Source organism: Seriola dumerili, unplaced genomic scaffold (assembly GCF_002260705.1).
Source record: "Seriola dumerili isolate Sdu_G_001 unplaced genomic scaffold, Sdu_1.0 BDQW01000149.1, whole genome shotgun sequence".
Taxonomy (NCBI): Eukaryota; Metazoa; Chordata; class Actinopteri; order Carangiformes; family Carangidae; genus Seriola; species Seriola dumerili.
In genome coordinates this window covers 13,862,071-13,888,005 of record NW_019174404.1, presented here as the reverse complement: position 1 = coordinate 13,888,005, position 25,935 = coordinate 13,862,071, and the positions used below count along the sequence as shown (strand labels likewise).

General features: G+C 42.4%; 1 protein-coding gene across 1 annotated transcript in view; it reads left to right on the top strand.

Moving 5' to 3' along the window:
- The window catches only part of LOC111225977 (ryanodine receptor 3-like), an 81,317-nt gene extending 55,850 nt beyond the window's left edge, over nt 1-25,467 (top strand). Inside the window, exons 55-102 of the mRNA XM_022751046.1 lie at nt 62-137; nt 415-538; nt 744-859; nt 953-1,020; nt 1,128-1,249; nt 1,423-1,472; nt 1,848-1,908; nt 2,807-3,045; nt 3,536-3,617; nt 3,733-3,863; nt 4,109-4,432; nt 4,992-5,232; nt 5,358-5,445; nt 5,552-5,644; nt 7,179-7,349; nt 7,482-7,541; nt 7,638-7,772; nt 8,090-8,202; nt 10,021-10,117; nt 11,257-11,363; nt 11,664-11,715; nt 11,800-11,856; nt 11,949-12,048; nt 12,132-12,211; nt 12,291-12,367; nt 12,571-12,644; nt 13,696-13,713; nt 14,403-14,483; nt 14,585-14,673; nt 14,763-14,891; nt 15,001-15,105; nt 16,301-16,382; nt 16,576-17,888; nt 18,068-18,126; nt 18,452-18,626; nt 18,720-18,806; nt 18,890-19,084; nt 19,383-19,513; nt 19,607-19,649; nt 19,784-19,911; nt 20,020-20,080; nt 20,242-20,388; nt 21,492-21,626; nt 21,717-21,873; nt 22,134-22,198; nt 23,157-23,257; nt 23,998-24,049; nt 25,124-25,467. Coding sequence (XP_022606767.1) covers nt 62-137; nt 415-538; nt 744-859; nt 953-1,020; nt 1,128-1,249; nt 1,423-1,472; nt 1,848-1,908; nt 2,807-3,045; nt 3,536-3,617; nt 3,733-3,863; nt 4,109-4,432; nt 4,992-5,232; nt 5,358-5,445; nt 5,552-5,644; nt 7,179-7,349; nt 7,482-7,541; nt 7,638-7,772; nt 8,090-8,202; nt 10,021-10,117; nt 11,257-11,363; nt 11,664-11,715; nt 11,800-11,856; nt 11,949-12,048; nt 12,132-12,211; nt 12,291-12,367; nt 12,571-12,644; nt 13,696-13,713; nt 14,403-14,483; nt 14,585-14,673; nt 14,763-14,891; nt 15,001-15,105; nt 16,301-16,382; nt 16,576-17,888; nt 18,068-18,126; nt 18,452-18,626; nt 18,720-18,806; nt 18,890-19,084; nt 19,383-19,513; nt 19,607-19,649; nt 19,784-19,911; nt 20,020-20,080; nt 20,242-20,388; nt 21,492-21,626; nt 21,717-21,873; nt 22,134-22,198; nt 23,157-23,257; nt 23,998-24,049; nt 25,124-25,219 — 6,387 coding nt within the window. The 3' untranslated portion in view covers nt 25,220-25,467. The remainder of the gene's footprint in view (nt 1-61; nt 138-414; nt 539-743; nt 860-952; nt 1,021-1,127; nt 1,250-1,422; nt 1,473-1,847; nt 1,909-2,806; nt 3,046-3,535; nt 3,618-3,732; nt 3,864-4,108; nt 4,433-4,991; nt 5,233-5,357; nt 5,446-5,551; nt 5,645-7,178; nt 7,350-7,481; nt 7,542-7,637; nt 7,773-8,089; nt 8,203-10,020; nt 10,118-11,256; nt 11,364-11,663; nt 11,716-11,799; nt 11,857-11,948; nt 12,049-12,131; nt 12,212-12,290; nt 12,368-12,570; nt 12,645-13,695; nt 13,714-14,402; nt 14,484-14,584; nt 14,674-14,762; nt 14,892-15,000; nt 15,106-16,300; nt 16,383-16,575; nt 17,889-18,067; nt 18,127-18,451; nt 18,627-18,719; nt 18,807-18,889; nt 19,085-19,382; nt 19,514-19,606; nt 19,650-19,783; nt 19,912-20,019; nt 20,081-20,241; nt 20,389-21,491; nt 21,627-21,716; nt 21,874-22,133; nt 22,199-23,156; nt 23,258-23,997; nt 24,050-25,123) is intronic.
- The last annotated feature ends 468 nt before the right edge of the window (nt 25,468-25,935 follow it).

Here is a 25,935-nt window from a genome sequence, read left to right as displayed (position 1 = left end):
TGTGGGCGGGACGCATTCCTCGCTGAGATGTACTGTTTGTCTCTTTTGTCTTTGGTCTAAGGGGATGGTGGAGGTGGTGGCGGAAAATTACCATAACATCTGGGCCAAGAAGAAAAAAAGTGACCTTGGAAGCAGAGGTGATTTGCTAATTAAGTCAATCATAGACAATCATAGAGAGGAAGAGACTGTGTGTGTTTGTGGGTGGGTGGGTGGATGTGAAGTGCCACCCCGTTGTTGCAGTGTATATACGAGCCTGTTTAGCATATGTGTGTGTCCACATTGCTGGTCTTGAATTAATAGGTTCAGCTCAGTGGTCCATCCACTCCATTTCACCATCTGCCTTCACACATACACTCACTAGAGACCTGTGACTGATCAAGTCTTCCTGAACGCTGTGTTGTATTGTGTTTTCAGGGGGGGGAACACACCCACTGCTGGTTCCCTACGACACGCTGACAGCCAAGGAGAAGGCCCGTGATCGAGAGAAGGCCCAGGACCTTTTTCGCTTCCTGCAAATCAATGGCTACAGCATCACAAGGTCAACACACACACACACACACACACACACACACACACACATACACGCTGTCACTGAATATGTTATTATGTTTATTTGTTGCAGAAACTTCACTCGACCTCCTAACTTTGCCATTTAATAGATGTCGGTGTCAGTGGTCAGTCTTTTATCAAATGATATACGTGTTATAAATGTTATTTACAGTCAATATCTTACTGTGCTGCAGAGGTTTGAAGGACTTGGAGCAGGATTCTTCTTCCATGGAGAAGAGGTTTGCCTATAAGTTTCTCAAGAAGCTGCTCAAGTATGTGGACTCAGCTCAGGAGTTCATCACCCACCTGGGTATGATATATTACATAAGTCATGACTACAAAACACATACATGTAGTTGTGTTGTTTCTCAATATTAAACATACATTCATGTTTTCAATCCAGAGGCCATGGCCGCCAGTGGAAAAACAGACCGGTCCCCTCATGAGCAAGAAATCAAGTTTTTCGCCAAAGTAAGGATGTAATACAAATTCATCTGCTGCACACATATAATTAACTTTTTAAACATTATTACCATCAACCTAATTTGGTCTTATCATTATCATTGTCCTCCTTTCAGGTTCTTCTCCCTCTCATCGACCAGTACTTCAAGAACCACTCTCTCTACTTCCTCTCCTCCCCCAACAAGAACCTGAGCAGCAGCGGTTACGCCTCCAACAAGGAGAAGGAGATGGTCACCAGGTACCCATTCACGAAATGACACGCAGCAACAGCAGCATGACAATAAAATCTTTACCACTCTTGACTTAAAATCTTAATCTTTAACATTCTTCATTCCTAATCTCTCTCTCTGAGAATTTACTCATTGTGGTTTTTTCTGGTTTCCTCCCCTTTTCTAACCTTCACTGCTCCAGCCTGTTTTGTAAACTGGCAGCTCTTGTCAGACATAGGATTTCACTCTTTGGTAAGCTGATTACTACTGATTGGTCAGGAATGTACTATTATGTGTGTGAATGTGAATGTCATTTTATCGTGTCTGAAGTTTTTTCATATGTACGAACAACAAACATTAGATATTTTGATACCTGAGCATTTTTTCTGTAAAACTGTAAAACCCCTTTAACAACAGCAGCCTGAGCCACTGAAATGATGATTGATTATTTGATTTTTTTTTCTAATCAAACCCTCAACATAACTATTTGACTGAGGGTTATAAGTAGCAATGAAGTCAGCGCCGCCATGAAAGGCTCAGTTCAGATCAAGAAAGTCCTTAACAGTGGGTGACAGTATGTAGGTTCACATTACACTGATTGCTTTTGTGTTTCGTGGTGTGTTGTAGGGAGTGACTCCACCACCATGGTGAGCTGTCTGCACATCCTGGCGCACACTCTGGACACCAGGTGGGTGCAAATTTGGCAGACAAGGAACCTGGCAACCTTTTGAGTTTTTTTTTTTTTTTTTTTTTACTTGAAATGAAAAGTTTAAAAAAAAAAAAAAGAAAGAGCTGTTTGATAATGACTGTTAATTGTTGGAGAAGCCAGTTATGCTTTCCCAGTGTAAAGCTACGACTTAGAATCTGTTGGGTTCTCAAGAGCAGCATATTTGTCATGAACTTCTTCCTTTAGACTGTTATTACTCCAGTGTCTTATGGGAGGCGCTGGCATTAACAAAGAGCATCCTCTGGCATTTGAATAAGCAAAACAAATTTCATGCGGCACATGTTGCCCAAGGCTTATGGTGTTCTTTAGAGACAATGTACTGTTTGTTAATGCAGCTCACACCTAATGAGGCTAAATCAGCAACATATTATTGTGTCTTGTTTGTGCGGGAGAGCTGCAGCTGATGCCCACAGACTCTGTCTTTCATTTCTCCCTCCTACTGGGACACATCAAGGCAGAACAATGGCTAATTCATCCAGCAATGTTATGAACTGTGAAATGCTGAAAATGGCCAGACTAATCATATTAATGCGTTGGGCTATTTCAGCGTGTCATACAGTATTTCTAGGCTCCAGTGTTGGCAAACTCACTTTTTAAATATGCACCTAGTTCGTTAAATAAATCATTGCTGTTGCGGTGTAAGGGCGGTCAGGTTGATACCCACGTCTCATATTTCATGACTGAAACCTTCACAGACTGAGCGAGTGAAGTAATTGCATATGTGAGCGTGTCCTACTGTTGGTAAACAGCGTTGTCCTTTGCATACCAAGGGGTATCCAGTGGTTTATTATAGCCCCGTCCTTGCATATCTCCTCATTTGGTTTCAGTCGTTTATCATGCTCTCTTTCACTCCCAACAGGACGGTGATGAAGTCGGGCTCAGAGATGGTGCGGGTGGGGCTGCGGACGTTCTTCGAGAACGCCGCAGAGGACCTGGAGAAGACGTTCGAGAACCTGAAGCTGGGGAAGTTCACTCACTCCCGCTCGCAGATGAAAGGGGTGTCGCAGAATATCAACTACACCACTGTAGCTCTGCTCCCCATCTTAACCGCTCTGTTTGAACACATCACTCAGCACCACTTTGGAGTCGACCTGCTGCGTGAGTCCCGACCGCCGAGGAATGATCAAACATGTTGTTTGAAAGGCTGATAAAAAAAAACTAGAGTCAAGTGTCAATGTTCAGTTTATTATAATGCGGTGATTATATGCTTTCTACATCCCGACGCCATGGAACATCATGTCATTATGTCACACACTTATTTACACAAATGTACATCACAGGATCCGCTTATAAGTATACATTAGCATAATAGTGAGGGATTTCCACAATGCTAAGTTAATATCCATTCAGCCTATTTATTTAACTTGTGCTGTATTGTATTTTACAATATTGTGTTAGAGGAAAACCTGCATGACAATATTAGGTAACTAAAACACGTATCTGCTTCATCAGTTACCATGTTAGCACTGGGAATTGGGTATCTATGTTTTTTAAAACATTTTTTATTGCTTTAAAACTTATTTTTAATACATCGTGGTGGTTTTGGTAGTACACAATAAAGCTTAGGTTTTTTGCTTTTTTTTTGCAGTGGATGATGTCCAAGTGTCCTGCTATCGAATCCTGACCAGCCTCTATGCACTGGGCACTGGAAAAAACATCTACGTAGAAAGGTATCCTCGCTTCAACATTAATATGTTCATTCTGATTCATTAAAACCTCAGTGAAGACACCCACTGATGTTCTAGCACAGCCCTCACCAACTCTCTCCCTCTCTGTGTCCCTCAGACAGCTGCCAGCTCTGGGCCAGTGTCTGGCCACCCTTGCCGGGGCCATGCCTGTGGCCTTCTTGGAGCCATTGCTCAACACGTACAACCCCTGCTCGGTTTTTAATACCAAGAGTGCCCGAGAACGAGCCAGTGAGTCATATGTAATTATTCTGAAATAAGAGTTCATATTAAGAAGTGGTCCAAGATGGCAAATCAAACAGTTATTATTATGGAGAATGAATATTTCTCTCTTCACCCTGTCTTTGCTTTAGTGCTATTCAGTCTGCAAAAGATTCATCCCCTTCGTAAAATCATAAAATATGTAATAAGAAACATAAACTTTGATGACACAAACATTGTTGTAATGTCATAAAAACTCTCTGTGGTGTTTTCAGTCCTCGGCATACCAGACTCAGTGGAGGAGGTGTGTCCCGGGATGCCGCGGCTGGATGGCCTGATGAAGGACATCAATGACATGGCTGAGTCTGGAGCGCGGTACACAGAGATGCCGCACGTTATAGAGGTGGTGTTGCCTATGCTGTGCAACTATCTGTCCTACTGGTGGGAGAGGGGGCCTGAGAACCAGCCAGCCAGCGGGGGCAGCGTCTGCTGCACCACCGTCACCTCAGAGCACCTCAGCCTCATTCTTGGCAACATCCTCAAGATCCTCAACAACAACCTGGGCATCGATGAGGCGTCCTGGATGAAGAGGATTGCAGGTGGGCACTGATTCCTATAACAGCTCATGATCATAAGGAAGAATGAATGTGGTGGAGAATTCATTTCCTGTGGCCACAACAGTTTTAAATCAACACCACACCCTGCCTCGTTTCCTCACTGTATCTAAAAGATACAATCTTTTTCATGTTTGTATTTTTCAAAATTTTTTATAGTTGTGCCATCTCGCAGGAGTCCTGCGTGAACCAAGGTCAGCCTGTATTGGCAGATGAGGGCTATCACTGCTCATGCTGATGACCCTGTTTTCTTTTATTTATAATGTTGCTGCACTAGAAATGTTATATGCACCAGAAAACACAAGCAAAAGAGCTGCATCTTTCAGTTAAAAACTTTAGTTTTAACAAAATAAAAAATAGCAAATATAAAAGCTTACATGGTTGAATTGCTAATGTGGTATACTGTTGTCTAGAAAAAGCTGAAAAGTAGGCACTCTTGAAAATATTACTGAAATACTGGCAACTTTCTGATACACCGACAGATTTTTAAACATAATTGAACAGCTGTAATAGAGTGACTTTCTCTCTCTCTTTCACTCTTCAGTGTACGTGCAACCCATTATCAGCAAGGCTCGCGCTGACCTGCTGAAGAGCCACTTCCTGCCCACGCTGGAGAAGCTAAAGAAGAAGACAGTGAAGGTGGTGGCTGAGGAGGAGCTGTTGAAGGCGGACAGTAAGGGAGACACCCAGGAGGCCGAGCTGCTCATCCTGGACGAGTTTGCTGTACTCTGCAGGGACCTGTACGCCTTTTACCCCATGCTTATCCGCTACGTGGACAACAACAGGTCAGCTTGCTGAGTTGCAGAGGATGAAATTCTTTTAAAAGGTCTATTTTGGGGAAGATGGGGAAGATAGTTATTGTTTGCAGAAAAAGTGTAAAGGATGTATGAATCTCTTCCCGTCGCTGCAGGTCCAGGTGGCTGAAAGAACCAGATGCTGACTCCAATGATCTCTTCAGAATGGTCGCTGAGATTTTTATCCTCTGGTGCAAGTCACATGTTAGTTCCCTCATCTCCAATTCATACATATTAAACTACAAAAAACAATTAGACTTCTGATCCACCACAGTTACAGCGTCTGTCTTTGCCATTTGTCTTTCTTCAGAATTTCAAACGAGAGGAACAGAACTTTGTGGTTCAAAATGAAATTAACAACCTTTCCTTCTTGACTGGAGATAATAAAACCAAGATGTCTAAGGTAGGTTTAATGTCTTCACATTACGTCGCACCACTGTCGACTTTATTTCCTTATTATGAAGCTTTTGCAGAGCTGCATCAGGCAGCAGATTATCACCTTTGTAGAGATACATGATACGTGTTAACATTTCCTCTCCCATGTTAACACATTGATTTTTGCGTACATGTGCTAATATGTTAACATGTAAAACGCCCATCTCAGAGGAGCTACGTATACACACACACGTGACAAACAAGACTATTTTATTGAAGCAGCGTGACTATAATAGAATGGATTTTGACTTTTTTTTTTTTTTTTGCTTTTGGCTCTGTGTGCGTGTGTGTGTGTGTGTGTGTGTGTGTGTGTGTGTGTGTGTGTGTGTGTGTGTGTGTGTGTGTGTGTGTGTGCGTGCGTGTGCGCTTGTGTGCGTGTGCGTACATGCATGTTTGTAACAAACCTTCCTCCAGCTTCACCTTCAGCCCCTGTCAGCATAACAGCGTTACTACTTCTTTTCTTGTCTGCCTGGTTTAACTGTTTGAAAGGCAAACAAATGGTTTTCATTGCAGTGCACGTCCATGTGAGGACCGTGAGCCTCCATTAATTGCCCTCTCATTCCTTCTTTTCTATCTTCCTCTCTCTCTCTCTCTCTCTCTATCTCTATCTCTCTATCTCAAACAGTCCTCTAAGGAAGAGGTAGAGTGATGCAGTGCATGAGCTGTTTACCTGCCAGCTTATTGGCTTATATGCTCCAGTTACTAAGCAGAAAAGCCAATAGCTTGTGCCGCTGTGCTGTACAGTATTCTATAGTGTACTTATATATTATATCACCTGATTATTTGTGGCATCTATTCATCACCATGTGTGGCATGGTAACTTTGGTCATTCCTCATCGCCTCAGGGGCGGAAAACATCTCATTTGGAGTAATGAAGCTCAGCCCTTTTGTAGCAAATCATGTGATCACATGCCAGCAGTGTGTTTGCCGTTGATGGATTGTGGTACCCTGGTGTGTTTGGCCAATAGTTACCTCAAGCTAATTATATTATGTTGTAGTTGATGTGTGATAAGGCCGTGTGTGTGTGCGTGTGTGTCGCAGTGTCTACATATATATTAATATGGAAATTAGTGTTTTCACTGAGGCAGCTACTTCAGTTTGGCTCAAAAGTGCATTTTTTTTTCTTCCTCAGTGGTAACATCTCGCTGTTGTAGCAGAGGCAGCCTGCTAGTTCTGCTTTTCAGCTGAGGTGTGAGACTTCTTAATGCTTCAGTGGCACAGATTTAGTCTGGTCACAGATTTTGCCTGGGTTGAAAAATAAATGCCTCAGGAGCCTCTGGCTTTTGTTCAAATACAGTGTGAGTGCTCCCACTGTGAAATAAAATACTCTTAAGGTATCAGTTTAAACATTGAGAAGACACGCATTAGTGCAACATTAATCTCAGCAAAAACAGAAAAAACTGATGTATTACCTTAAAACACCAGCTTATTAAACCTTTATAGCTTTTTTTTATTCACCATTGTGAGTTGTTTGAGGTTAATATCACAATTTCTTTTTTCAGTCTGGAGGACAAGACCAGGAGAGGAAACACAAGAAAAGGCGTGGTGAGTTCTACTCCATCCAGACCTCACTGATTGTGGCCGCTCTGAAGAAGATGCTGCCGATTGGCCTCAACATGTGTACGCCAGGAGATCAGGAGCTCATATCTCTATCCAAGACTCGCTACCTCCTGGTGAGACAACTTTAATGTGACCTTGAACTGGCCACACTGACACATGTAACCAGCTGTATATCAAAATGAGAAAGCTCTACATTTGTGTCGGTTATTGCAAATTGTTTTATTTTGCGTCCTGTTGTTCAACAGAAAGACACAGATGATGAGGTCAAAGATCACATTCGGCAGAATCTGCATCTTAGAGAAAAGGTGAGCAAGTTTACACCAGTATTTCAGTAAGTGTTTACCAGCTTCCATAGTCTATAGGCTGGTATTTGACAATCCCTCTTTGTCACACACTCCCAGTCAGAGGACCCTGCAGTGAGGTGGCAGCTAAACCTGTACAAGGACATAGTGATGAGGAGCGAGTGGCCTCCAGACCCTGACAGGGTGGTGGACCGTATCCAGAGGATCTCTGCTGCTGTCTTCAACCTGGAGCAGGTCAGACTTAGACATTTATAGATTCCTAAGCACATTATGAGCAGCAAATGAAACTCAGGGTGCTATTTTAATGAAACATTTATGCATCATTCAGAGCGTACTGAAAGACTCATCGTGAATGTGAAGGAACATGATCACCACACATACAGAATGACTCACCGAAATACAAAACACTAGTGCTGATGAAAATGCCCGTTTTCAGTTCCCAGCAGTGATTTTTCTTTTCTTTTTTTTTTTTTTAATCACTGGTTTGCCTGGTAGAGAATGACACCCAGTGCACTGATTTATACTTCTTCTTCTTCTTTTGCTCCCAATAGGTGGAGCAGCCACTGAGATCCAAAAAATGTGTTTGGCAGAAGTTACTGTCCAAGCAGAGGAAGAGAGCGGTTGTTGCCTGCTTCCGCATGGCTCCACTCTATAATCTACCCAGGTATAACTGTATATCCTTACATCTAGTGTTTACACATCACCTCTTCTTTTTAAGGTCTCTAATGATGCTAAACAGCCTCATAATCATGAATCCAGGATGACACTTTATGTTTGACGGTAGCAGAGGGCTCCCTGCGGTACTTCTAGCAGATGTGAAATTGTGTAGCAAGGCGCTGTGGCATCACCTCTATGTTCGCTGGCCAAATACCAACCACGCGCTCTTCTTCTTGTGTCCGACTCACGACTCTCACTTCTCTCTTCCTTGGTTCTGACCCCTTGCATTAATGCACTGCCTTCCTCTCGCCGTTTGTAGGACGAATGTCTGGCCCGCAGCTGTTATCAAGGAGTAGAAAAATAAATAAAAGGGACACTAGCAATTTCATGCCCTGCTGCTCTGTAACTCAATCACTGGAAGCCAGGCAGAGAGCTACAGTAGGGTGGAAAACAATTATGAAGCCCAACCTGGGGGTGGTCATCTTCAGTATGTGCTCAGACGATGCCGCCCGCCTGCCTGACAGCATGACTCATTTATTCAGAGTTGTTGACAGTGAAATATGACCCAGCGTAGCTACTAATTATCAGACAGTATTTACAATGCAGCCACAATTGATTGTTTTTATTTGGAGCAGTAGATTTGTGTTTGAGGGACGGATGTGAAGCTTCCGGGTGATGTCGACTCCTCCTGAGTTTTCATGCATTCAGATGTCATCTTTTCTCTTTTGTCTCTCTATTCAGCCTTTTGTTCTCTCCTCAGTGTCACACTCTATTGTACCTCATCCCCTCAGGCACACAAATAATAATTACTTCCTGAATGCCTACCGACATATTTGGCTGGAGATTATGCATGAGAACGCAGACTATGACAGTCTGCTCTCCATGCTGACGGTAACGTAGTGCTGATCCAATGTTACTACTGTTTGACCTCGCATACCTCTCTTTAACTTCTGCTTGCTTTCCTCCAGGCACGGTTTTATGCTACAAAATTTAACTCCCATTCAGATATTTTTGCTGGTATTTCCACTGGTCCATATCTGTACAGTAATGCATCAAGCTGAATGTAGAACGATTGCTCTAAAGGAATAGTTTGACAGTCTGCCAGTTTACTTTCTCGCCCAGAGTTAGATGAGAAGATCGATACATCCCTTGTGTCTTTACACTGAACATCAAGCTACAGCCAGGAGTCGATTAGCTTAGCTTAGCATAAGGAGTGGAAGCTGGGGGAAACAGCTAGCCTGGATTTGTCCTAAAAAAATCAGTATTTCCAAGGCTCACAAATGAACATGTTATATTATTATACTGTACAAAAACCAAAGTGTAAAAACAGTAAGTATTGGTTTATGTGCAGTGACTTTCAGACATGTCCTCACTGTGAGGTTGCCGGGCAAACAGTGCAGACTCCAGGAGCTGTTTCTCCTCTGCATACTAAGCTAAGCTAACTGTCTCCTGGCTCTAGCATACACACACGAGAGGGGTATTAATCTTCCCAAGAATGTGGATTAGCATATTTGCCAAAATGCAAAGCTACTCCTCTAACTGTTGCTGACGTGCAGATACATGGCTCCTTTATCCAGCCTTGGATTTCTGCTTCCTGCTGATGAGTTGGGGACTAGTTTGTTTTTAAAAATTAGTGAGTAGATTGACAGTGTGGCAGAGAGCAAATACATCACAGCTCTGTATGTATAATCAAAGTGATAGTTTCCTCTAACATGACCAGCTGGATGTGCCAGTGCCCTAAACTAACCAGTATTAACTCTCCTGAAGGGACTTTTCCCATCTGTTGCTATCTAACCCAGGCTAATCTCCTCTCACCCTTCCTTAGGCATCGCTCTATTAACCTCTTCCTCCTGGCCTATCAGAGAATATGGATAGAAACAGAGGAGTACTCTTTTGAGGAGAAGCTAGTGCAGGATCTTGCAGTAAGTACCCGTGTTATCCCCAGTGCCGTCTTCTTGGCTGGGGAGCTGAGCGGATGCCCCCACCACTCCCCCTTTACTCGTGTCATTGTCAAAATTGCCAATCCCACCGTGCACCACTGAGTCATACTCAGTCATCCATACAGTGTTTTTCACATGTTCGTCAGATGCCCATTTTTGGCAAGCATGACATCACCGCTGATGTCAGAGCCAGCTCTGAGAGCAGTAAGAGAGCATCTGGTCACGATGCTTTGACTTACGGATGAAATTTATGAAAGTTGTGCAGCCTTTCCTAAATTTTCAGTCATGAAATGTCACAATCATGTCTTGAATTAGTTGTAGTGAAAGCAGAAGAAATACAGCACGTACCATAGCTGCTTCCTGTTTATTTTACACTTTGTAGCCCATGAGAATCTATGATTTACTGTACATAGATTGGTTCACAATGCTTACAGACTTTAAGAAATAAAGTTGAATTCAGATTGAAATCTCATCTAAAATAAGAGGCTATCATGAAGGCTCGTTGGAATGCGACAAACCCTACTGTGCCAGTGGGTGTTTTTTTTTCTTTTTGTTTTTTTTGGTTTTTTTTTTGCAATAAAGAAATGACCATAAAATTTGAATTAATACAACTTTTGAAAATCTAATCTTCCTTTAGCCCTTTTAATAGTCATGTCTTTGTCACATTATTTGAAATTAGAGCCACGGGGCGTCACAAAAGAAGTTAATGGTGTAACAGATGAAGAACTTTATGATCCAGCCATCCAAACACACATTTGAAGTAAACCCCCCCCCCCCCAAGAAAAATTGTTCCAATGTGTCTGATATCATGAGTTGTCTGCTCCGGGATAAAATGACAGGAAATCTATGATAGAGAATAAACCTAGAGAGTCACCCTCTGTATGCATGTGTGTGCACGTGCCTGCGACTGTGTCCGTGCATGTGCATGCTGTCAGTGGATCCAAACACTGTCTTTTTTTTTATTCTGACACAACCTGACTCTCTTAAGGTAAGCAGTGTACAGTTAGGTGACTACTGTTTGTACACAGTGTTACAGCACAGATTTCTCACTTCAGTGGCTTATATCATTGCTGTTGAGAGCACATGCCTAAGCTCCGGTGTTGTGCGGCTTTGTCCAGAAGACGCAGCCCAAAGTGGAGGAAGAGGAGGAGGAGGAGGTCAGAAAACAACCGGACCCGCTTCACCAGCTCATTCTGCATTTCAGCCACAACGCTCTGACTGAGTGCAGGTAAATAAACACTCACTGTTACACACCTGGCCTCCTGGCACCAGCACGCTTTACTCCCATCTGTGCTACATAATAGTTTTGGCTTGCCTCTGAGCTAATAAAGAGCTGCATTAAGCTAAATTATTGCCATATATTTTATGCTAAGAGAGAAACACAGCATTTTTTTTGCTGCTTACTATGCATACATTGCAGTGGCTATAAATACAATCACTTCCACTTGCTTCTTATTTAAAGATGAAATGTGACTGTGAGCTATGTAAGGTTTAACCTCTGGATATTCATCTTCCTTTTTTTTGTTAGTTCTTTGGAAGAGGATCCCCTGTACATCGCATATGCAGATATGATGGCAAAAGTATTACACTCTCTAAATTGCTTTTTACCAAGATGCTCAGTGTTCAGCAGATTGTTGCAGGTTTGATGTTGTTTGCTCTTTCAGAGTTGTGCTGAAGGTGAAGAAGAGGAAGACGAGGAAGGGAAAGAGAAAACATTTGAGGTGCTATTGATTTCTCGGGAATATTGTCCTGCTTTTTTTGGTTTTTGAATCACATTCAGCAGTGGTGCCAACTGTATTATCATTTCCTGCAGGAAAAGGAAATGGAGAAGCAAAAGATGCTGTATCAGCAAGCCAGGCTTCATGACCGAGGGGCTGCAGAGATGGTGCTCCAGATGATCAGCGCCAGCAAAGGCAGGAGAACACACACCCGTATGTCTGCCTTCCCACGGCCGCCTTCTTTGGTCTAACTGTGGTGTCTGATTTATGATTGTCAGGTCGACTCGCTGCTATGGTGACATTCACCCTCAAACTGGGTATCTCCATTCTGAACGGGGGAAACACACTGGTCCAGCAGGTACGCAGCCGTCTTCATTCAGAAAATGTACAGTGAGCAGCATCAACACTTTATTCATTGTTCTTCTGTTTTAATGCAGAAAATGCTGGACTATCTGAAGGAGAAAAGAGATGTTGGCTTTTTCAAAAGTTTATCTGGACTGATGATGTCCTGCAGGTAATGGAGCCATTAACCCATCAACCCACACTAAAGAGTAGAGGTCAAAATATCGCTGACATGTTCTGACCATTATATTTTCTCCTGTGAGTTCTGCAGTTTGGTGGAAGTGCTGGGGCACCTCTTAAAAACACAAACTGCTGAAAAGCAGAATATAGAAATAAACATATCATAGTTCAGTCTTTGTCTTTCATCTCCGTCAGTGTCCTGGACTTGAACGCGTTTGAAAGGCAAAACAAAGCTGAAGGTCTGGGGATGGTTACTGAAGAGGGATCAAGTAAGTGAGGATAATTAACACGGTAAACAGTCTGAGACTATCTGTCCCAATTGTTGATTTACCAACAATATGCGTGATTGATTTGTCCTCTACCAGGAGACTTTTAATCATGCTGATACAAAGAGCAATACACAGTGTATCTGTGGAGCCGAATGGAAAAAAAAAACCTACAAGTCAATATCTGCGCATTAGTATCATTTTACAGAACGCCTTGCCTTAGACAGAACCTCAATACTGAGTGTCTGACAATGAAACAGAGCTTATGATCTTTTCCCTGAGCCACAGCCACTCAGTGTTACAGCATGGGGTCCAAACCTCCGCTGCTTTCTGTACTTCGCCATACTTGTACGGCGTCTCCGAGTAGACCGTGTAGAGCTCTTGCTGTGACATGGTGCGTCTCGTTCAGGTTCATGGCGTTAATGTTCTTTAGTCAGGCTTGTAATTGGCCTCAGGACAAATGGCGCAGCATTAGCTTGATGAAACATTTGCTCTTTGATTTGTTGACATACACGAGCCCATCTCCATGTCATGTCTTGTCTCTTGTGTGTCACCTTGTGCGTCATCGTCACGCAGGTAAACCTGTGTTACTGTATGTTTAAGTCCTGTCTGGGCCTTGTCTGCCACTTAAAAGCTCACACTCACAACCGCATCTGCATTAAAGTCCACTTATAATCAGAGGTCTCTATTTAATAATCCGATGGGTTGCATACAGTACAAAAATATATTTTTCTCATGCATATTCCAACTCATTCTCACCTCATAAGCTCAGGCATAAGTGATGGTAACTGTTAGTCTGGTACTCTGTCTAACCTGTAGTCTAAACACCTGCCCAGTGAGCAGACTTCCCTTTAAGACTTTGTTTAATTGTAACCGCATGTCAATGTCGCAAATCAGTGTGAGTATGTAAATATATATCTATAGCGCTATCACTCTCTCCTGTTCCTACTCCTTCTGATTGAATCTCAATGTCTTCTCCTTTGCTTATGTCTGCTTTTGTTTTGTTTGTTTGTTTGTTTCCTTCTGATCATGTTTTTAATCTCATCGGTCGCAGTCAACGTGAGTGAGCGGGGTAAATACATGGTTTAGATTCTACTCATTCTATGCAATGCTGACATCTTGATTGCTCTCCGTTCAGCTCCTTCCTCCCTCTCCTCATTCCCTCCTAACCCCGACCTCCCTCCCTCCTCTTCCTCCTTCCTCCTCCTCCTCCCACTCCTCCCACTCCTCCTCCTCCCTTGCCCTGAATGCAAAACAACCACCTTCTTTGTACCTTGGACTGAAGGAACGCATGCATGCTCCTATGACATCTGGATAGATTGTTCAGTCCATGGTCAGGTGCCTCAAACTGACTCAAACCTCTCCACTTCTTCTTTTATAAAAAGTCAGTGCTTGTCATTTGTGTGGGACCTTTTATGTTTCTTAATTTTAACGATACTAACCAGCGTGTATTAAGAAATAAATATCCCAAAGCTTTGTTTGTAAGAAACAACAAAGCTTTGCTGGTGTTAAACGACAAAGCTCAGTTTCATTCCTGTTCTAAACCTTATTTTCATTTGTGAAATGATGCACTATACCTTGTTTGTGTGTTCTGAGCTCTCAGTATAGTGCATATAATTTGCTGCTGTTTGACAACTAGACAGCAGCTTTATGAGAAGTGAAAGCTATGCAAGCTCCGATGCCTGTACTGACATTAAAATGATGGGTCTCTGACCTTTGTCAACACTGAAAGAGACACTTAATCTCATTTCCTGTCCTCAGGTTCCAAGGTACTGCAGAATGATGAATTCACTAAGGATCTCTTTAGGTTCCTGCAGCTTCTCTGTGAGGGCCACAACAATGGTAGGTGGACGCTTCTCAGTACAGCAGTTACCCTAAGCTGCATTGTGTCTCTGAACAACACAGGTGTGAATGTGCTCCTCTGCAACCAACTATTGTTTTAGATTTTCAGAACTTCTTGAGGACTCAAACAGGGAACACAACTACGGTCAACATCATCATTAGTACTGTAGACTACCTACTAAGACTCCAGGTATGATATTAAAGATTTATAGAAATATATATTCATATATTCATTGATCTTCTTTAACGTGTCAAACATATACATTTTTCTTCTATCAGGAATCCATCAGTGATTTTTACTGGTACTACTCTGGTAAGGACATCATTGATGAGGCCGGTCAAAGGAACTTCTCCAAAGCACTGGCAGTGGCCAAGCAGGTCTTCAACTCTTTAACTGAGTATATACAGGTACGATCTCGCAGTGCACTGCAACACGACAACACGAGAACTGATTCAAATCTTAACTACAGTATATGAATAATAAACTTCAATGTGCAAACTTTGCCGTTTGCTCCAGGGTCCATGCATTGGGAATCAGCAGAGTCTGGCTCACAGCAGGCTGTGGGATGCTGTGGTGGGATTCCTGCATGTTTTTGCCAACATGCAGATGAAGTTATCCCAGGTATCTACTGTTTGCCTACATTTAAAGCAATGGAGTTGCTGTGTGTTTCTTCAGTGGTGGATAGTAATTAAATATCTTTTCTTTTCTCAATTACTGTTTTTTTTAGGTACTTTACTTTAGTATTTAATGTTTCTTACCAGTTTATACTTCTTCTTCACTATATTAATATAGGGAAATATTATTATAGTATTTACTACTACCTGCCTGAATAGTTGGTATTTACTTCACAGATTTTCCAAACAAAACATGTAATCATCCGATATAATATGAAGCAATATAACAGATTGAAGTTCCCAACAGTATAAAACATTTGCGTCACTTTACTTGGAGATGTCTGTTGCCAAGTGGTTACGACATATTCTATATAAATGCTTTAATATTTTAATTCCATTTTATACATTTATGCTTCAGGTATAATAATGCAGTCATATAAAACATTTATAATAAGAATGAACATTCTGAAAGAGGCCATTTTGCATGATGAGCTCTTATACCTGATAAAGATGTACATATTCCTGACAGTACTTCTGCACTGTACTTGTTCAGTCAAAAATGTTTATGTGAATGTAGTGCTACTTTTACTAAAAGCAACAATCAGAATACTTCACCCACCACTGGTATTTGTCTTTGTCAGCCTGAGTCTCCCTTAAAATATCTGTTGCCACTAGAGGTCTCTCCAGGCTAGAGAATAACCCGAGGCTACTGCAGCACAATTACATATGATTCCACTCAGCCATATGATATATGAGTTCATCTACGATATTTCCTCCATGTCCAATAAGGGAGGAGTGGGATGAAATCCAACCACCTAACCTTATCTTGGTCTGACAGTAGAAACCAGGATGAAGGAGAGCGCAGGTGGAGGGGTCTGAATTGAATGCATCAGATTTATGGTATGCTAAATACAGGCTCTATAGAGACCCTAAATGAGTCAGACTGACCATGCCATCTGCTCCTAGACAGTGAAATAGCATTAACCCTGGTGCTGATGGATGGATTTCTCCTACAATGGCCTTCTGGGCACCAGCAGCGCCATTTTGGGTCCCCACAATCTGAAGCAGCCTTGATCTCTGCGAATGCGGCTCGGGGATATTAGCCAGGGCGGCGGTGCCCTTAAAGGGAGGCCATCAGTAATCTGTGTGATATAGTGTTGTGTGATTCACAAGGTTTCCTCTTTTCTGTCATCTCCTAACAGGACTCCAGTCAGATTGAATTACTGAAGGAGCTGCTGGACCTACAGAAGGACATGATCGTTATGATGCTCTCTCTTCTCGAAGGTTGACTTTTTGATGACTCACTGGCGCCATATGACGCCTGTACCAGCAGGATTAATTACAAGGATGTTTTATGACTTTCATTAAACATTTGTTTGCTTGGGATGTAATCAGATATTTACAGCAGCAGCTTTGCCTAATCTGTATGCAGACTGTTGTTCGTCTTTACTGACACTTTGTTGTTGACACTTCACAGGTAATGTTGTCAATGGCACCATTGGCAAACAAATGGTGGACACTTTGGTGGAATCTTCAAGCAACGTGGAGATGATCCTAAAATTCTTTGACATGTTCCTCAAGTTGAAGGATTTAACGACCTCAGACAGCTTCAGGGAATATGACTCTGAGAGCAAAGGGATCATTTCGAAGAAGGATTTCCAGAAGTCCATGGAGAACCAGAAACAGTACTCCCAGTCTGAGATTGAGTTTCTTCTCTCTTGTGCTGAGGCGGATGAGAACGACATGTTCAACTACGAGCAGTTTGTGGAGAGATTCCACGAACCCGCCAAGGACATCGGCTTTAACGTAGCCGTGCTGCTAACCAATCTCTCCGAGCATATGCCCCATGATGCTCGCCTCTCAACCTTCCTCGACCTGGCTGAGAGCGTTCTCAGCTACTTTGAGCCCTTTTTGGGTCGTATTGAGATCATGGGTGGAGCCAAGCGCATCGAGAGAGTCTACTTCGAGATCAGCGAGTCGAGTCGTACCCAGTGGGAAAAGCCTCAGGTGAAGGAGTCGAAGCGGCAGTTCATCTTCGATGTTGTCAATGAAGGCGGAGAGAGCGAGAAGATGGAACTGTTTGTCAACTTCTGTGAGGACACCATCTTTGAGATGCAGCTGGCTTCCCAAATTTCAGAGCCAGACCCGGTGGAGCGCCCGGAGGAGGAGGAAGACGACAACCAGAGTGTGGTGGAGAACCAGGAGGAGGCAGAGGAGGAAAGCATGATGTTGGAGTCTTCCTCTGCTTTCACAATCGCCTGCGTCTCATTGAGAAAAAGCCTGTGCCACTTCCGCCAGATGCTGACTCTCAAGAGCATGAGGCGGCAGTACAGGAAGTTCAGGAAGATGAGTGTGAAGGAGATGGTGCGAGGTTTCTTCTCTTTCTTCTGGGTGATCATCACGGGACTCTTCCACTTCGTCTACAGCCTCATTTGGGGTTTCTTCCACATCTTGTGGACCACTATGTTTGGCGGCGGCCTCGTTGAAGGGGCTAAAAATATGAAAGTGACAGATATTTTGGGAAACATGCCAGATCCCACTCAGTTTGGCATCCATGGAGATGTGTTGGAGACGGAGAAGTTGGAGGCGAGCGAAGCGTCGGCGTTGGCAGAGATGGGTCAGATGGCTCAGGGGGAAGCAGCAGAGGCAGACCTGATGGCTGAGTTGCTGAACATACAGCCCAAGAAGGAGGGAAAGCACGCGGCAGAGCCTGGTTTGGGGGATGTGTCTGAGGTGGTGGTGGGGGACGCTCCGTCTATTGCCAGTGCCGTCAAGCAGAAGAAGGCACAGGTCAGTAATGATGATGAATGATGTTAAATCAAATGGAATGATGATGGCTCCATTCCTAATCACGCCTTAACTAATAGACACTACAACATCAGTATAGACCATTTGCACAAAGCCCATTTGTTATTATAACAGTACAACCTGTAAAAGTAATTGATGGTCAAACAATGCGTTTGTTACAGCTGGCTGCGAAGAAGAGGGCTGCGAATGGAGACTACAAATCTGATTCAGAGAAAGGAGAGTGAGTGTTGTTCATTTGTTCATTGTTCATCCTCAGTGGAGTTGATATAATTCTTTATCATTAGACATTTTCTGATGGCACTGAGCATATCATCGTGTTTTGCTGTCTGCAATACCAGTGTCAGAAAATTTAAGTATGAAGAATGTCAGTAAGTAAGAGTAGACTCTCTAAACTAACTATCTATACCTTTTAACTTCTGCAGTTTAATTCTATTCATATGTCACACGTATGTAAGTGTGTGTGTGTGTGAGTGTGTGTGTGTGTGTATCTACGACCTTGCAGTGGTAGTATAAGTGTGTCACTAAAAGACAATTTATTGTTGCAGTTCAGAAGACGGTGAGAAGAAGGACCACGACAAGGCCAAAGACGAAGCCCCTCCAGAGCACGCGGCGGAGGAGAAAAAAGCCCCGAAGAAGAGGCTCGGCCAGAAGAAAGAACCGCCAGAGGCGTTCATGGCCAGCTTCTTCGCCGGCCTGGAAGTCTACCAGACTAAGATGCTGGTCAGATATTTAGTATTTGATGTATTAGCTTAAGCATGTTAAGAGAGCATAAATAAGTTGCGTATATACTGTACAACTTCTATATTTTCACAGAACTACCTGGCCAGAAACTTTTACAACCTCCGCTTTCTGGCACTTTTCGTTGCCTTTGCCATCAACTTCATTCTGCTCTTCTACAAGGTAAGCTTGTAGTAATACTCTGTATATAATGATTACAGATTGTTGTAGGTGCTTTGATGACCAGTTGATGACCTGTCTTTCAGGTAACCGGGGATTACTCGGACGATGAAGACCCCTGGAATGGTCGAGGTAGAGCTGGGGAGGAGGAAGATGAAGGGGCGCTTGAGTACTTCGTCCTGCAGGAGAGCACAGGCTACATGGCGCCAACGCTTCGCTGTCTGGCGATACTACACACTATCATATCTTTCCTGTGTGTAGTGGGATACTATTACCTGAAGGTGCAGTAACACCCACTGACAAATAAAACATCAAGTTATGCTTTAAATTTAGTATTGGAGCAAAAAAAATAGGAATGTGTAAATTTACTGTATTTGACCTGTTTTCCAAGATTTTTTATTTTTTTATTTTTTTATTTTTGAAACATCTCAATAATGCTTTATAGCACTTGGTTTTATTTTTAACAAGTACAGTTCTGTATTTGTGATCAATACATACACAGTCCTGTACTATATGCAGCATATTGTGATACAACTGTACATTATATCCTTCACTGGCCGAATTCTGTGTGTGTCAAAGGTGCCACTGGTGGTGTTTAAACGTGAGAAGGAGATAGCGAGGAAGTTAGAGTTTGCCGGTCTCTACATCACTGAGCAGCCATCTGATGATGACATCAAAGGACAGTGGGACAGACTGGTCATCAATACCCCGTGAGTCACCTACAGTGCAGTTATTAAATTCTGAGTCATAATCTTGTATAAACAAAGGTTTAATGATCATTTGTTTTTTGTTTTTTTAATCAGTTCTTTCCCAAACAACTACTGGGATAAATTTGTCAAACGCAAGGTAAGTGGCTTTTAATTAATTTTTGTGTAATCTGTTATGCACACAAAGCATACACCAAATCTGGTGATATTTCACTAGATGTTAGTTACACTGTCATCCTCTCCTCTGTTTCTGTTTCTGCTGCTGTTTTGTAGGTGATCAAAAAATATGGAGACCTGTATGGAGCGGAGAGGATAGCGGAGCTGCTGGGCCTGGATAAGAGTGCCCTGGATTTCAACCCTACAGAGGAAACTGTCGCCAAGGAGGCTTCATTGGTGTCATGGTGAGAGATTGGACTGATAAAGCGCAGACAGCCTGGAAGTGCCTGAAGCAAAAATAGAGGTCGGATAGAAAATATGAACCTCTCTTATCAACCTGTCTCTGTTGCCAGGTTGAGCTCAATCGATACAAAGTACCACGTCTGGAAAATGGGAGTGGTGTTTACAGACAATGTAAGTTTGAACACAAGCGCGGGTGATTAATCGCTCTGTTTTGTGGTTTTAAGGATGGCTGGGTGCATGATTTGATGGATGGATGGTCGCACGAGCTGATTGATGATGTTATGACTGGACAGATGGATTCTGATACATTTCCCATTGTGTTTCTTTACCAGTCTTTCCTGTACCTAGTGTGGTACACCACCATGTCCATTCTGGGCCACTACAACAACTTCTTCTTCGCCGCCCATCTGCTGGACATCGCCATGGGCTTCAAGACCCTCCGCACCATCCTCTCCTCTGTCACACACAACGGCAAACAGGTGAGGAGGATGAGGAGGAGAGTGCAGGTCTTCTTCTTGGCAGCAGGGGTCACTGCAGAGTTAGTGGTTGAGGTTGGGCTGTAACCACCGCCTCTTTATTCCCTGATGTGCAACCACAAGCCAGTTTTACCACAGCACCACATGTTCCGACCCCACTGATGGCATCTTCGGGTAATACTAGTGCCAACCAAGCCTTGATATGCTTTTAGCTTTTACGAGTAGTTATAGATAACATTTTAGCAAACTGTCACCTATTTACACATTGGCCAGATACAGAACGACATTCACATCCTATTGGATATGTGTGTGCACCAACTCCTGGGAAAACTCTGTGTGTCTCCGCTTTCTCTACACTGTTGGCAGGTATCATACAACTGGCTTGTGTGACCGTCTGTGCAACATGTCAAATGGATAATGGATGTTAAAAAGATGCGTGGTTGTCATCTAGTAAATACTGCATGTGCTGCGTCGATCCCCGCGTCTTTGCCAGTGGAGATGCATGTGAAGGAATCGACGATGCGTACAGTGAACAAAAGGGGACTTTAGATTCACTCAGTATTCTTTGACATTTGAGTTCAAATGGTTCAAATGCTTCATTTAAATCCCACTTCAGTTCTTTGCAGCGATTCTCATGTCAACTGACCAGAGGCACAAATCAAAATTTAATGTCACTTGAATCTCCGAGGGTGGAAATACATCCAAATGGCGAGGCCGCAAGGAATCGCCTCCCACACCTCCCACACTCAGCTGCCTGTGGGCAGATCAATGGAGCTGTCAATCCAAATGCAGCTTACTGCTGCTTCCACTGTTGTTGCTGTTTAGGTTCACGAGAAAATCAATGTGGGAGCTGTTGCAGATGTAAAAGAAAAGGATACAGTTTACCATTATTTATTATAAATAACTGAACTTTCCCATCATCCGCTCATTTGAACTTTTCCCTCCTCACAACCTGCTCTTCTCTCGCCACCGGCAATCCCGACGTGTTCCTCATGAGAGTTTTGCCGCTTTTTATAGGGGCAGCTCTGCCTCTGCTGTGTCCAGTGTGTCTCTTCATAAAGTTTAAATGAGACTCGACTGACTGATGTCTGTGTTTTTCTCCGTAGCTGGTGCTGACGGTCGGCCTGCTGGCAGTCGTGGTCTATCTCTACACTGTGGTGGCCTTCAACTTCTTCAGGAAGTTCTACAACAAGAGCGAGGATGAGGATGAGCCGGACATGAAGTGTGATGACATGATGACGGTAAATATTAGTCACATATTCAAGTGCTTGTGGCTTATATTCATCCTCAAACTGAGGTTTTTTCCTGACCCTCCCTCTGTGTTTGCACAGTGCTACTTATTCCACATGTACGTTGGGGTGAGAGCAGGAGGGGGCATCGGGGATGAGATCGAGGACCCGGCTGGTGACCCGTATGAACTCTACCGCATCCTTTTTGACATTACCTTCTTCTTCTTTGTCATCGTCATCCTCCTGGCCATCATCCAGGGTGAGCCCAGGCACTTTTTTAGTGCTGTTTCTACAAAACAAAGGTCCTTCTCGGATTACTTGATTTTTTTAAACTTTAAGATATATGAATATTTAAATCTAATCTCTTTGAAATACTCACTCATATCACAGTAGTATATCTCTATTACACTCCGTGCCATATTCTTAGGAAGTGAGGGGTGTAAGACTGTGGCTGCATTGATTACACAGTTACTGTACATTATATATGATACGCTCACGGCAGTTCCTTTGTGGTTGCAGGTTTGATCATTGATGCCTTTGGAGAGCTGAGAGACCAGCAGGAACAAGTCAAAGAGGACATGGAGGTGAGAGGAGATCTCATGCTCACCTATACTTGCCAACCTATGGAGTACTGAAGGGGTTACCAGAGGAAGCAGGGGTGTGAAGAGGGGTGGGGGTGGGGGGTGGGGTCTTCTCCTCTGAAGGAAATATTGTCTTATGGTGACCTTTTATGCATACAACTAAAAAATACAGCACACACAATCGTGTTATTTTGCCCAAAGATATTAAACAAAACTGCCATCATATACCTATCATATCACATTATACAAGTTCATTTGTATATGCAAAGGTGACCGAACCCACCATATATGTATATAACAATGAGAAAGGAAAGGAATTGTTACATATTTTTCAGGAATATCATATGCAGTCTTTCATATTTTACAGAAAACATACCCCTTAACTTTAACCCTGTTTGAAAAGTAAATTCCTTTCCTTCCCGGGCATCTTGGGTTTAGACATGTGATTTACTTTTGTTTTGTGAGCTCTCGAGCTCTCTTCAGAGTCTTTTAAGCAACAGCCCTTCAGTCCAAATGAAGGTCAGAGTGCAGTGTTGGCCAGTTTTTTGAGATTTCAGTGACAGGGGAAAATAAATATTTAGTTTAAAATATGAAGTGAAAGACGTCTAATTTTGGAGAAATAAATAAACGAAAGGAATGTAAAGTTATGATGCTCCTGGGAAAAAAACAGGAGAGGAGGCAAGTGTGCTGCTCTCACTTAGCCTAGATAACCCTGATGACATCATAAGGGTGATTTTCTCAGACATTAGAAAGCTCAGGAGACATTACACAACGGTTCACATGCTTAGTAATACTGATCATTACTAGTCTTACTGAGCTTTATGTGTAAAATACAGTGGAGCGGCCCTTTGAAAATGATACAGGACTCTCTGTTGATTATTATATCTCATACACTGAAGTGCCGGAAGAAAAACAAAAGATAGCATGTGCTATAATCATCTCTTAATTTTCTGTCCTCCAGACCAAATGTTTCATTTGCGGGATCGGTAATGATTACTTCGACACAACACCTCACGGCTTTGAGACCCACACCTTACAAGAGCACAATTTGGCCAACTACCTGTAAGTATCTCACTTTAAATCATTTTACATAACCTTTAACTACAAATATATTAATCACTGACGCATCTTTCCCAAACATGTCTTGCCTCCTCTCTGTAATTTAACCATCTGATCGATGGCTTCAGCACATTACCACAGCATTAGGGCCAAAGTTACTAATAGCTGCAGTGATCCAGAACACTACATCCCTTCAGGTACTCTTTCCATCTGTCTCAGAGTTTCCCCTGCTGTCTCTGCTTATCCAGTGTTTCTCTAGAATGCCTGTGACAATAGAAAGTCTCAGTCCATTTGCGCTCACAGTCAGCTGGCCAGAGGATATGAGAGCGACCTCATTATGTTGCTTCATTACTATTTAATGCCATGAACTTTACTGGAAAATAGGTTTGTGATAGCGTGCTCTCATACAGTATTCATCAAGATTTGGCATGCTGGGATGCCCACAGAGATACAGCGGCCCGTTGCCATTTGCACTTGATTTCGGAAACAACAGGTGATTTTATGATGCAGATGGGATGGTGTTACTTTGTTTAGATTCAGAATTTATGAGGCCTCCTTGTATCACAGAATGTGACATTTCCTGTGCATATGGAGTTGTAGATATAAAATGTGCCTCAGTAAAGCTTTTCCCTCCATTCTGTGTTTTAACTGTGATAAGATGGAGAGTGTGATAAGACGGTGAGAATGTGAAAGCTTGCTGTGACATTTTTGTTCTGTCTCATTGGTTTGCGTTTCTTCTAAAGGTTTTTCTTGATGTACCTTATCAACAAGGATGAGACAGAGCACACTGGCCAGGTACAGTACAATGACCTTTCTCTGAGGAATCTTCAACCAATCACAAACAATTATTATGCTGTCAGTTATACTGACCGATATTGTGGTTTAATTTAAATCTTCAATGTTTTCTTTTAGTTAATCTACAGGTCTGTATTTGTGGGTCTGCACAGTGTTAAATAGGATATGTGAAATAATGCAGTAACTTGCTCTTTAGTCCTTGACATTACTATAATATACAAATATATTCATGACTTTTAAAAGTGCCATTGTATTTATTGATGACAATTGCATAGCTATGGTAAGAATGACAAACAGCTGGTAAGACACATTTAGCACAGTTTTGATGTCACACTGATGACATCTGATGTTGACAGCTTTGCTTTGTAGCTGCACTAGCTAACGTTTGCTGGATAGACTGACAGGACGAGCTGTCTCAAAGCCCTGAATCCTGAAGTCTCAATTCAGAGCTTAAAACAACAATATGAAGTGTTAAAAAGTTCACCACTACTCACCAGTCAATTGCTGAGCTACCTGCTAGATACATGTTTGAAATCAATGTTAAAAAAAAAAAAAATCTTGCCACACTGTTCGACTTATATCAGGAGCAAAAACACTGCATCAAAAAATAGGTACATAGTAATGTTTCCTCTTCTGCTAAACCATCTTTGACCAACTTTCTTTTTTTTTTGTCTTGCCACCTCCCAAATTAACATTAATTAACCACAGCTAATTAAACTTGACATAAACTTGTCTATCATGACAGTTGTCATTATATTATCATACACAGTATTTCCACCAGCTTAAACTTTCACATCCTGCAGCTTGTTAAGACACTTTTAATTATGTAAATTATAATTAAACTTGGGACTCTTTCAATTTGAAAATTACACTTTCAAATTACAATTTGGATATAAATTTGTGCAGCCCCGGTCCCTTCGTTTTGTATGCATGAGTTTATGTCCTAAAGTTTAATAACTTTTTTTGAGTAACACTGGTGTTTGTGTGTGTGTGTGTGTGTGTGTGTGTGTGTGTGTGTGTGTGTGTGTGTGTGTGTGTGTGTGTGTGTGTGTGTGTGTGTGTGTGTGTGTCCAGGAGTCATATGTGTGGAAGATGTACCAGGAGCGATGCTGGGATTTCTTCCCAGCTGGAGATTGCTTCCGCAAACAGTATGAAGATCAGCTTGGATAGAGCAGATGCATCCTCTTTACCTCTATTGATATGAAGTGGGCTGCTGGAATACGTAGTCCCACGTGCAGCTGCTGGACTACAACACCACACAGTCATCCCACCAATGCTTTGGACTAGCCTGAGGAGAGACAAAGCAAAACTACTACTTTTTATCCAAAATAAGGAAACATCTCCTACCCATGTCAGATGTACCTTTGTCACCGTTGGTACAGTCTGTACCCGTATGTGAGGAAATGACCTGTAACTCGCCCAGACATTTTGATTTTTTTTTTTAGTTTTAGGACTCGTTTTTTGACAGCGTGTTGCCTTTTACTCCACATAACCCCAAATCATTGCACAATTTTTTTTGTCTTTTTGAGAAACACTGGGTTGTGTGGGGTTATGGGACAATGTGTCGGTCACATTATGCACAAGAACCCAACTTCAATATTTTGAGAATGTTGAACTTGAGACTTAATGCCAAAAGAAAAGCAGAGAAGTTCAGTAGATAAATGTAGTGTGCAAAAATGTGATATGGAAAAGTTTTTTTTTCAGATGTTGTAACCTTGCATATTGAGATGAAGTTTTAGAATGAAATGGCAAAAGGTTTATTATGTAGGATTAAAAAAAATGCCTAAATTTTTTCATGAAGTGCCTTACTGTACTGTATCTACATTACAATGAAGCTATGCAAAACTTTTGTTTTTTCTTTATTGTATGTAAGTACAGTCATTTTC